This window comes from Suncus etruscus, chromosome 13 (genome assembly GCF_024139225.1).
Source record: "Suncus etruscus isolate mSunEtr1 chromosome 13, mSunEtr1.pri.cur, whole genome shotgun sequence".
In the NCBI taxonomy this organism is placed as follows: Eukaryota; Metazoa; Chordata; class Mammalia; order Eulipotyphla; family Soricidae; genus Suncus; species Suncus etruscus.
The window spans coordinates 81,555,910-81,568,415 of NC_064860.1; the positions used below are offsets into that span (position 1 = coordinate 81,555,910).

Below are 12,506 nucleotides of genomic sequence, written 5' to 3' on the forward strand. Positions count from 1 at the left end.
AAAGAAAGAAAGAAAGAAAGAAAGAAAGAAAGAAAGAAAGAAAGAAAGAAAGAAAGAAAGAATAAAGTAAGGAAGGAAGAAAGAAAGAGAAAGAAAGAACGAACGAAAGAGAGAGAGAGAAAGAAAGAAAGAAAGAAAGAAAGAGAAAGAAAGAAAGAAAGAAAGAAAGAAAGAAGAAAGAAAGAAAGAAAGAAAGAAAGAAAGAAAGAAAGAAGGAAGGAAGGAAGGAAGGAAGGAAGGAAGGAAGGAAGGAAGGAAGGAAGGAAGGAAGGAAGGAAGGAAGGAAAGAAAGAAGAAAGAGAAAGAAAGAAAAAAGAAATTTGTATAAGCCAAAACACACCATGAACTTTGATTATTATAGTTTATTTGGCCTAGAGAAGATAGGTAAAATATAAACATTTTTTTTGTTTGGGGCCCTCTCAAGCAGTGCTCAGTGTTTACTCCTAGCTTAGTATTCATAATCACTCCTTGAAAGGTTTAGGGAACTCTATGGGGTCCCAGAGTTTTAACCTATGTCAAGCTCATGAATACAAAATACCTTACCTACTATACTATTTCTCTGACCCAATATCAACCATTTTGAACTCAACTTTAAATATATGCACTGTTTAGACAAATGAACAAGACACAAATGAAATTAATATTACATGACAGATATTCTGACTTGGGTCCATGAATGACTTCAAAGAACATCAGGTAATTCTTAGGAGTCTTCAATATGATTAAGAAGAATAAGAAAAATAAAGTTTAAAGAAAGGAAAAGGTGACAAGATGGTATTATGAAACGAATGAAATATGATTATGATGATACTGGGATGATTTAACAGGAGTTGGAAAAAGCTATTAGAAAATATAAAGCATCATTACCTAATGTCATTCTTGAAACTTGGTTCTAATAGTAACAGATTCAAGGACTATCAAAAGAACTGGCCAAAACACCATGAACAACAACAACAAATAAAAAAGAAAAACTCTCTCTCTCTCACAAAAAATAACCCACAAAAAATTAAAAATTTACAGAAAGACTAATTTTATAAATCAAGTTTCAATTTTAGAAATGAGAGACTAGTGATTTGTTGCTTGTAGTTTTTGTTAAATTATGGTGAATTACCTATTAATTTTATGAAATAGGGTCGGGTACATTAATATAATATGTACTTTCCTAAATATACAAGAAAAAGAATCAGTCTGATTGTATTTCCATACACATTTAAATAAATGTTTAATATAAAATAATTGTTAGTATAATAACCAGAGTATTATTTTAAAACATAAAGATCAATGCATAACATTTTTGCTCATCAAACTTGGCTACAAATGGAGTTGTTAAAAGTTTAGAAATGGTCTTAAACATAGATAAAGAAGAAAGGAATTGCCTATCCAGTGGTCCTCAAACATTTTAAACAGGGACCAGTTTACTGTCCCTCAGATCGTTGGCGGGCCGGACTATAGTAAAAACAAGAACTATGAACAAATTCCTCTGCACACTGCATCTATCTTATTTTGAAGTGAAGAAACAAAACAGGAACAAATACAATATATGGCCCACGGGCCATAGTTTGAAGACCACTGGCCCTATCCTATAGTGGAAGCCTATCTTTTCAACTCAAATTTGGGCACAGTTTAAAACTTGACAATTTTCTTAAGATATTATTTAAAACGACATAGTTGACCACTAATAAAACTAATATGAGCAAAGAAAGACAGTATCTTTGCAATTGACGTGGGATAAGTCATATTAAATAAGAAATAGATATTCATTTTGAAATTAAGCTCAAGATAATATTACTACCATTTTAAACAAATATACATGATCACATAAGGTAATTAAAGAATTAAAAGTGGCACCTTGATGTCTTTAAATTTGTTTATGGAATGGAACAGGAATCTGACAGTTTAGATAAAGTTTAGATAAAGACTTAATGGAATGACAACAACAAAGGATGATGAAATGGCTTTATGATAAGAATTTGTGTTACATGAGCTACATGGCATGGCATCACATGACATGACATGATATTGAACAGGTAAAGCACTATTTGAAGAACACACATTCTCATTACCCATAGTTTCTGGAGCTTCAGTTCTAAGAGAACCAGCTTCAAAATCTGTAATAAGAACTAATCAAAAGTAATGAAATGAATGCTAATGAAATGTTGATAATTTAACACTTACAGTACAACATTTCCTCATCAGATATACAGCACTTTAAAATTTTTTCTAAAAATTCGATACTTGATTATTAAAGACCATGTCACTATAAGTCAGGTAAAAATTATATAAAATGGTTTGTTTTATTTTAAAACTTCCCCCTTATTACAAATTTTTAGCCTACAAAATCTGATAAGCCTTTAAAGTCAATCCAGTATTCTCCTAAGTGTCCAATTAATGCTCTATGTAACTTATCTAAGCATTTCACCAAATATATACAACATTAGTGCTTGGGCGACAGCCAGTTTTTAAAATGGAAGCTTAAAGAATATATAAATAAGCTTGAATTTAATGACTGGTCTTTATGTTTGAAGGGAGACACAGATATAAATAAAGCAAAGTGAATCATAGTTATTTCCTTGAAAATTCATGCTTGGGAATAGACTCTTTTGATGCAAATCATCAGTACACTAGGATAAAATTCATCCACTTAGTGCATAGTCTGTTTGCTATAATAACATCAATGCAGGATTCAACCTTTCTGTGGAGAAAGCACTGGTATTTTTAGGGTCACAATTAAACTTCAACATACTTTAAGGCCTTACTTTAACATTCTTATGGACACTGAAAACTCAGCACTGTCATCACTGCTTAGAAGTAAGATTATCATGTTTCAGGAAAACCATGCAATACCTTGAGTAGTTAGGCCATGTCTTTCTCCCTCTTGCATCATTATTTTAAGACTAGCTAAATCTTGGCATGTTTCATATAAATGAAATCCAGCTACAAACATGCTTGTAATATGATTCTTTAATACATATATTTTTTAAAAAATGTTTTATACAGAGCAGCTTTTTACTTTGGTTATGGTACAGATTGAAGTATAGACAAGTTGCCTATTTCTGTTACTTCCTCACAGTTGTCAATGTGAGAAGACAGAAGCCACTTGGATCTACCTAAATTATTTTGGTTTTTTTTTATTGATTGATTGATTGATTAGTTTCTGGGCCACACCCAGCAGTGCTCAGGAGTTACTCTGGCTCTGCATTCATAATCACCCCAGGCATTTGGGGGGACCATATGGGATGCTGGGAATCAAATCTATTTTCTCCTGGATTTGGCTGCATGCAAGGCACATGTCTTACTGCTGTGCTATCTCTCCAGCTCCAAATATTTTGTTCTTAATAGAAGAATAAACCATAATAAGACAAAGTAAAATACATATTGAAGAGACTAGCAGGACACCTTAACTTAAATAAAATAGAGATAAAAGAATATATTTATAGAAAAGACATAATAATCAGCTGCTATACATGTCCCCAACCATTGCTGATTCAATAGTGGGAATAGAGAACCATTCTCTACTTTCACCCATATTGGCTCATATCGTTTATCAATCCTAGCATAAGTACCAATCTGACGTGCAGAAGCTACCACCAGGACCTGCTCCTTTAGCCAGAAAACCACATTTACCCGGTTTGGTTTGAGGTGTTTCAGCAGTTGTGACTTTAGGTTTGGGACGTGGACGACGGGTCCTCTGTGATGTTTTAGGAGCTGAAGAAAGAAAACCTTTCATTACTAGGGAATCTGTAGCTAGATGTTATAAGGTAGCATGACCCATGCTTTTGGATTTCCTAAAACTTATTTCCTCGTATATTAGGAACTATTTTTTCTGAAAAATAATTTTTGTTATTGGGCCACACCCGGTGGTGCTCAGGGTTTACTCCCGGCTCTGTACTCAGAAATAGCTCTTGGAGGGCTCTGGGGACCATTTGAAATGCCAGGGATCAAATCCAGGTTCCATACCAGGTCAGCCACATGCAAGGCAAATGCCCTACCTCTGTGCTATCACTCCTGCCCCTCTCCTGAAATTTTTAATATGAAACTTTTTTTTTTTTTGGTTTTTGGGCCATACCTGGTGGTGCTCAGGGGTTACTCCTGGCTGTCTGCTCAGAAATTGCTCCTGGCAGGCACGGGGGACCATATGGGACACTGGGATTCGAACCAACCACCTTTGGTCCTGGATCAGCTGCTTGCAAGGCAAACACCACTGTGCTATCTCTCTGGGCCCTTTAATATGAAACTTTTACTCCTCTTAAAACTACCTAAAAATTGAAAGTTCATTGGGAATGAGGTATGCATAAAATTAAATTATTCATTTAAGAACTGAGGAATCATTCATAACACTTTTCATTTCGGGGGGAGCCTTCCAAGCTGTGTTTAGGAGACCCCTGACTGGCAGTTACAATGTTTGGGCCTAAGGTTATGATGCTTCTTGAGTCCTACAATAGCATATATTATCTGGGCCTCCTTATAGTGCTCAGGGACCTCTCTGGCTGTACAGCAAAGTTAAGCGGAGCATATGCCAAGATTTATGTGGATCAGTTGCATGCAAGGCATTAAACCTTAGCTATTTTCTATTAAAGAAAAAGGATAAACATCACTGTGAAAATATGATAGTCAAATACAAATGTCACCAGTTTTAAAAGAAGACCCCTCCCCAAATAAAATATTAACCAAAGGACACATGCCACATAGTTTAATTTTTCAGTAGATAGATTTTGAGACTCACAAATGACACTATAATAGATATTAGTTGAGAATGACTTTTAAATGACACCCAGCTTTAATAACTCATTGGTTAAAGAAACACAAAAGATGACAAATCAATTCCAGATGGTTATGTGCACAATAGATGATCTGTGTTAAGTTCATGCATGATGCTTTTACAAACGAGGGATCACTTGAATTATCAGACTCTTCGATACTTTTAGGATTAAGGATATCAGGAAAGACAAGAAAGGATGATGGCATAGTTTTGGGAAACACATAAGCTTTGGCAATGAGGATGTTGGCATGGGTTTGACAATGAGAATGAAAAGGATTTAGGAATATCACATTAAGTTATTACCTTGTGTTGTCACCCATGTCTCAGTTCTGAGCATATCTGGTTCAAAGACTGCAGTAGGAACTGACCGAAAGTATTAAAAATAAACCAAGAGATTGTTTAAAAAGAAAGAAGATTCCAAATATTTATCTAAAAAGACTATACTATATAAGTATATACATAATGATTGTTCAAACTAATGAAGTACACAGTTGATTTCCTGAAATTTGGCCTAATCTATGTCAGATAAGAATTTCCTTATTTCTCCTTTGATTGCCTGATTTGAACTCAAAAGCTAAAATGGGATACATGAGTCTTTCTAAGAATTTATTTATAAAAAAAACCTGAGACTTCAGCATGATTATAAAATAGTATATCCTCTATTTCTTACTGTGTGGGCTTGTTCTTAGAATGAACGTGCTGATGTCTGCTACTTTGACTTTGCATTATTTGATGAGGTAAAGATATGCCTCATATGACTACCAGAGGAATCAATAAATCAATCAAGATCCAAAAGAACTTTAATACTAGCTTGAAATAAGATACCTTCCATGCTGTTATTAGTGTCAGAATCTTCTCTAGCTTTTTTCTACTTATATATCCTCTTTCTGATTTTATTTTCCATCATTCTTCTAGTCTGCTATGTACCATTACAGTGATTTGAAGGCACTGTTCTTTCTAAATCTTTCCTGCTCCAAATATTTATGTACCTAGTAAATTAATTTTTCCCCAAAACCCATAACTTAGAGATGCTAAGTAATACCATCTTCTACTTTATTTACAAAGGAAAGTTACTTTTTTCAACACTCTTGTAGGTCTGAGGACTAAAACATATCTCCTATAGCTGATATGTGCCCTTAAATATATTAATATGACTTTGGGGTTTATTGAAGACACATATATATACTAATATATATTTGCTAATTTGAGCCATATATGTCACTTTTTTTGTTTTTGTTTTGGATCACATTCGGCTGTTCTCAGGGGCTACTCCTGGCTCTGCACTCAGAAATCACTCCTGGCAGGCTCAGGGGACCAGGTGTGATGCCAGGGATTGAACCTGGGTCCGTCCCAGGTCGTCTGCATGCAAGGCAATCGCCCTACCACTGTGCTAACACTCCGGCCACAAATATGCCTTTAAAAAAATAAAAAGAAGCTATATTCTTAGGAGTTAAATGGAAATTAGTAAAGAGTAGTGAATACTTTTTTCAATGACACTATAGATTGCCTCTTGCTGTGTTTTTGTCATCTCTACAGGGGAACTGTCGCCTATTGTGAGTCCTATTTGATGCATTTGTTTTGTTTGCTAGTTTGTTTTGGCCACATCTGGCAGTGCTCAAAAATTATTCCTGAATCTACTCAGAGATCACTTCTAGCAGTCTGGGGGTGACCATAAGGGGTTTTGGAATCTCTTGAACAAGGGATGGCTGCATGCAAGGCAATCACCATAACCTGTGTTATGTAAATTTTGCATCTCTCTGACCCCTGCTGAGTTAGTCTGCTGGGAATCCTTAAACCAGGAACACATGTTTACCTGGCTTAGTCTCAGCTACTTCAGGTCTTGGTGTAGGTTTTGGTCTGGGATATGGATGATATGTCTGTTGTGATGTTTTAGAAGCTGAAGGAAGAAATTCTTAGGTTACTCCATAAGTAATCACCTATGGTTTTAGAAGTTAGGGAAGATGAAAACATGACTACATTTTCTACTGGATAAGATATCTACCTTTTTGCTTTCATATTTTTGTCACATCTATCTATCTATATATTTTTGATCACAGAATTTTCTTAGAAAATAAGCATACTTTTTAATTTAAGAAATGGTTAGATTATAAAAGTCTCAGAGGACAGGCAGGTTGATTGCATTGCAAAGAGGTTAAAATTAATGGTAAATATTAATGGATAATGAAGAATGGATATACTAACTATGGGATTGGTAATTTAAACTTTTTGAAAATTTATTTTGTATTGGGGCCACACCCAGGATCTCTCAGAAGTTTCTCCTGGCTCTGCACTAAGAAATTACTTCTGGTGGTACTTCTGGTGGTACCGTATAGGATGCCCCAGGTCAGCTGTGTGCTACGCAAGTGCCCTATCATTTCAACCCCATGTAAATTAAATTTTTAAATACCATATTTAGTATGTCCATTCTTCACTACCCATTCATAGTTACCAATGTTTTTAACCTTTTTGTTTCATTTTGTTTTGTTTCAATAGTTATAAATGAGGCAACACAAAAATACTATTAAAATAAGGAACAAAAGGTGAACATTTAGATCCTCTGTTAAAATCAGAGGACAGTAGAGTGAAGGAATGAAGAAATACACTAGATCCAGACAAAGTTGAAATAAGAGATAACTAAAGTCAAATGTAGAAATAAAAGATAATCATCCTGTATCTTATTTAGATGTTAGGATCATGTCCTTAAAATACCCTGTCAAGTCTGTGTATGCCTCCGTCCAAATATAGCAACAATAGACACCCATTTCTGAGTGGAGCAGTTTATTCCAGGCAATGGACTAATTTTTGTTTTTTCTTTTCTTTTCTTTTCTTTTTTTTTTTGGGGGGGGGCCACACCTGCTGATGCTCAGGGGTTATTCCTGGCTATGCACTCAGAGATTGCTCCTGGCTTGGGGGACCATATGGGATGCCAAGGATCGAACCACGTTCTGTCTTAGCTCAGCCATGTGCAAGGCAAATGCCCTACTTCTGTGCCACCACTTCAACCCCTATTTTTCTGATTTATTCCCAGACCCAACATTACCAGTCTCTCGCCTTGGAACACGGCTGCTTCCATTCATTCAAATAATGTTGTCTGAACATCCACATTCAGTTCAATTTGATCTTTTTCTTCCCAAGGTCAATACTTAATGCTTGCATCATGTAAATATGCCCTTCAATTCTACTATTTTAGAAATAAAATGAGAGTTCTACAGATATGTGTCCATATCAGTTCAGGAATATGCAATATACTTCCATTTGTTTGTTTATCTGAACATTCAGAATGAATATGTTAGCTCTTCTCAAGAAGTATTACTATTAAGATCTGAAGAGTGGTATATAATAAAAAGAGATTAAATGCATAGTTTTCAAAGATGATTCACACATAGAAGAAGGTTTTCTAACACTCAGTAGGTTTTACTCAGTCATATTTATTCTCCTTGTCTCTCAGGTAGAGGAGACATGACTGGTGATGCTTACTAACCTCACATTTAGAAAAAGAACTTTGCAATATTCTGGGTCCCCCCTAGAATGACATACTAAAGCTCTCTATTGAACCAAGGACATACACATTTACCCGGTTGGCTCTGAGGAACTTGAGGGCTTGGTGTGGTTCTAGTTCTTGGACGAGGACGGCGGGTTCTTGAAGATGTTTTAGTTGCTATAGAAAAAAAAGTTCTTATGTTACTCTCTCTCTCTCTCTCAGGACTTTAAGTGCTGAGAAGAAATTTTCCTCAAAATTTTTTTCAATTTTCTAAAGCTCAATGAAATCATGTTAATAGTTTTAAGCTTTCAGTACTTTAAGGCCTTGTTTTCATATCATTGAGATTTTCTTACAGGCAAAATCACATGTCCAGTTAAGTTTCTTATGCAACACATAAAAATTAGAACATGTGATCATATATAGAACTTTTGCATGGGTAAAATGTAAAGGGGTTGCCTAGTCTGATGCAAAAAGTGGGAAGATAGGGGCATATTATGGAAAAGGCTGATAGCATAAAATTTCTTGAATATCTTCCTTTTTGTCAGTTTAGTACTAAATCACATAATAACCTAAAGCACTACCAATAAAAAAATAGCATGCAAATAGCTTTTTAAAAATATAGACAATTATATATGTACAAAGGGAACAAGAAGAGCTGTTATTGCTAGTCAGCCTAGGTAAGAAATAAATCCCAAAGTTTTAGTGTTAGCTTCAGTAGAGAAGCACTGATAGAAAGCATGACAATTCCATATGTACAACTCAGCAGGAATAGTTTGAACTAAGCTCAAGCCTGCTCTCATAAAAACAATTAAAGTTTGTTTTTAAGAGGCTTCAGTACTCTGTTGATTGAGGCATTGATTGAATAACAATAGAGGATAATGGCAGTCATAACGGAGATGAAGATTAAATGAAGTTTACAGTGAATAGCAAAAGCACTCAGCAAATGGCACAGAATCATTACCTAGTGTTCCAGGGGGCTCAGTTGGAAAAGTAACACTCTCCAGTTCTGTAACAAGAACTAAAGTAATAAACAAGATCAATAAAGAATGAAATTGCCTTTAGACTATTAAAAAAATTATTTCCAGCATGAAGGGTACTGTGAATTGAAATGGGTTTCCCTAAAATTCATGTTGAGGTCCCAATTATCACTTTAAGTACATTTGGACAATAAATGAGATTATAAGGGTGGGACCTTTCTCCTAGAAAATTTAGAAAATTTAGAAAAGAGCGAGAGAGACGTATACATGCTAATCGACAAAGGAAAGGCCTTTGGAACTTTGGAACTAAGATGGCAGCAAACTACAAACCTCAGTAGAAATTAAATCTGTTGATTTCAGAACAGAAAAACAGGTTTATGTTGTTTTTTTTCTACTCAGTTCATAATGGCAGCTCTAAAAAACTACTAAAAAGGGAAATCTTTTATTTATACTTGGTTAAATTGTAGCAAGGGATTTCTTCAGAGACAGTTAATTACTATTGGTCCTAGTTTCACAGGAGGGATCTAAAAAGACTATAAAACAACTTAAGACCTCTGTTTTATGTTTTGTTTTGTTTTTTTAATTTTGGGAGGGTCGCACCTGGTAATATTCAGTGCAGGAATATTCCTAGCAGGAAGCCATACAGGGTTCTGGGGACTGAATCTGGGTCTGTTATAGGCAAGACATGCTCTGTGGTACCTATGTTAGTACAAGACATTTACCTAAAATCATACTAACCATCTAAAAGAAGACTGTAGGGAAACTTGCACTTTTGTGTTTACTGAACAAATAAAACATTTATTATGTTTATCAAATTATAGTTGCAGGAAAATTTCCTAAATATTTAAGCAGCCATTACACAAATATCTAAAGCAGTTATGATCATCTAAGAGCTTATCTAAAATGATTAAAAACTTATTACTAGATGTTATTAAAAGAATAATAGCAGCAACAACAAACACCATAGATTAAAAGGATAGCTGTACAGGGATGAATAAAGAAATTTCCTACTTATTGCCTAGTGAGCATAGACCAAGATCAGGTACCTCCACAAATACTTGAAATGTACAGAGAACTCCTATCAAACAATAAAGTATAAAAGAGAACTCAAATTAAGCAAAAAGTGTAAAAGTTCATAATATGTTTCCAAGTAAGACATGTAAGTAAAATACACAAATTAGATTTTTGCGAGGTACTTTTATGAAAAGATGAAACTTATTGTATGCAAATGCAAAATCTCCTAAGATGAAGAATATAATCAAACAGCGTCAGAAAGGCATGAATGGTTTTGAAAATGAACAGAAAAAGCACTTGCTAAAAGTAAAACAAACAGTATTACCAAAACTTGTCCCTGGAGTCTCTTTAATAGGAATAACTGGTTCAAGGATTGTAGCTAGAATCAAACAAAATGAAATTTAAAGAATGCTGTTAAACATTTATGCAATCTCAGACATGCAGATATTGACTTCAAAAGCAATTTTACGAAGGATATTATGTAAATAGAGTAAGAAAGTATTATTCACCTCCTGAGTTGAGAGAAATGGTATCTCTGTATGTGCGCACTAATGTATTGCTTAGGAGGGGCCATTAATACCTACTAACTCTCCTTATAAATTCCCCTAAAGTTCCTGTCTCTTTCTTCTCTCTTTCTTTCTCTCTCAAGCTATTGATCAAAGTAAGGAATGTACAAGACTAGACCTAATCTATCTTTTTTGGAAACTCATCTTTAGAAGAGAACTTGAACTCTATCCTGATGGCTAATTTAAGAGAGTAAAAATGGGCAGCTGTTCAGTATGTAATAATACAGGGAAATGACCAGGAAAAGCTTAATGATTTTATATGAAATCTAAACTCTTAAGACTTAAGTTCAACATGAAAAATCCTTGTCATTTGGTTCTATGGGTTCTTTTACATGTGAAATCTCAACAAAATGCTCTGATCAGCACTTTGAAGCCATCAAAGAAATGTCTACTTCTTTTCTTTGACCTTTGCATATATCCACACTTCCTGTTCTTTTCCAATCATTTTACTCTAGCTCTTGAAATATATATGAATGTCAAGTGAAGTATATACTAAGTTCAAAAAAATACTATGTCAAAGTTAAATTTCTGCTCAATATTATAGTCTATCTTGATTTTTTTTCTCTAAACCAGAGGCTGACTAATTAGAGACCTAGGTAAAATTTTGCCCATAACTTGTTTCCATTCAGCCATGAGAGTTAAGAATGACTTTTTCATTTTTAAAATGTTAAAGTATATGGGTTGCAGAAAGGAAATGGAGAAAAGGGGAGGACAAATTTGGTGGTGGATATTCCCCTGATTCAATGTTAATATGTACCTAAAATACTAATGTGAAAGATATGTAAGCCACTATGATCAAAATAAAAATTTTAAAAAAAGACAGGAACACTAATTTTCTATCTTTTAAGGTAAAATAAATCTTAGTTTAAACATAAAAAAGAAAAAAATAAAACAATATGCAAAATAGAGTCCAAAAAACTCTATATGTTTACTATCTAACCCTTTGTAGAATATATTTATTGAATCTACCCTATTTCCTAACCATGATTTACACAAATTTTTAAATTGTGATTTAAATGGTAAATTGTGATTTACACAATTTTAGGTACCAAGATATTATTTTTTGTCAAAATGTGTGCTTATTCTGTAGCTATTTCAGTGTATTAATTTTATTAATATTTTCATGAATGGCATTGACAGTAAGGTGAACTAAATAGATATTTTGGGAAAAGTTTTCAAATGCATAAAGCATAAAAAATTTGTCTATCAGGTAATACCTCTCAAACATATTTTTCTTGTTTGTTCTGGTGTGAAATAGTTGCTGACCCTGACTTGCCTCTGTTTCCCCTAGACCTTACTGGAAAGAACTATCAGGGTTTTTCTAACTAGAAGCTACACATTTACCCAATTCAGTCTGAGAGGCGTCAGGACTTCTTGTGGTTTGGGGCCTGATATGTGGACGATGAGTTCTTTGAGGCACTTGGATAGCTAAAGGAAGAAAACCTTAGGTTAACAGGTTATTTGTAATTCTAGAAGCTGTGGGTGAGATTAAACTAATTAAAATTCTTTTAGTTTCATATTTTTTCTCTTGAGTCTAAAATATTCCCCATACTTGATAAATGCATCTTGATATTGTTTATAATACTCTAAAACCCAAGAATTATACAGAAACATGAATTCAAGGATGTTTCAAGGAGATCTCACAGGGACTATTTTTGGCCATACCTGGCAGTGCTCAGAGCTTACTCCAAGTTCTGTACTCAAGGATC

At 34.3% G+C, this 12,506-nt stretch overlaps 1 protein-coding gene across 1 annotated transcript in view; it reads right to left on the reverse strand.

Moving 5' to 3' along the window:
- Nucleotides 1-12,506, reverse strand: part of ABI3BP (ABI family member 3 binding protein) — a 231,699-nt gene that overhangs the window by 46,641 nt on the left and 172,552 nt on the right. The window contains 6 exon segments of the mRNA XM_049785676.1: nt 2,064-2,120; nt 3,625-3,705; nt 5,063-5,122; nt 6,573-6,656; nt 8,334-8,417; nt 9,202-9,258. Of these exon segments, the coding sequence (XP_049641633.1) occupies nt 2,064-2,120; nt 3,625-3,705; nt 5,063-5,122; nt 6,573-6,656; nt 8,334-8,417; nt 9,202-9,258 (423 nt within the window).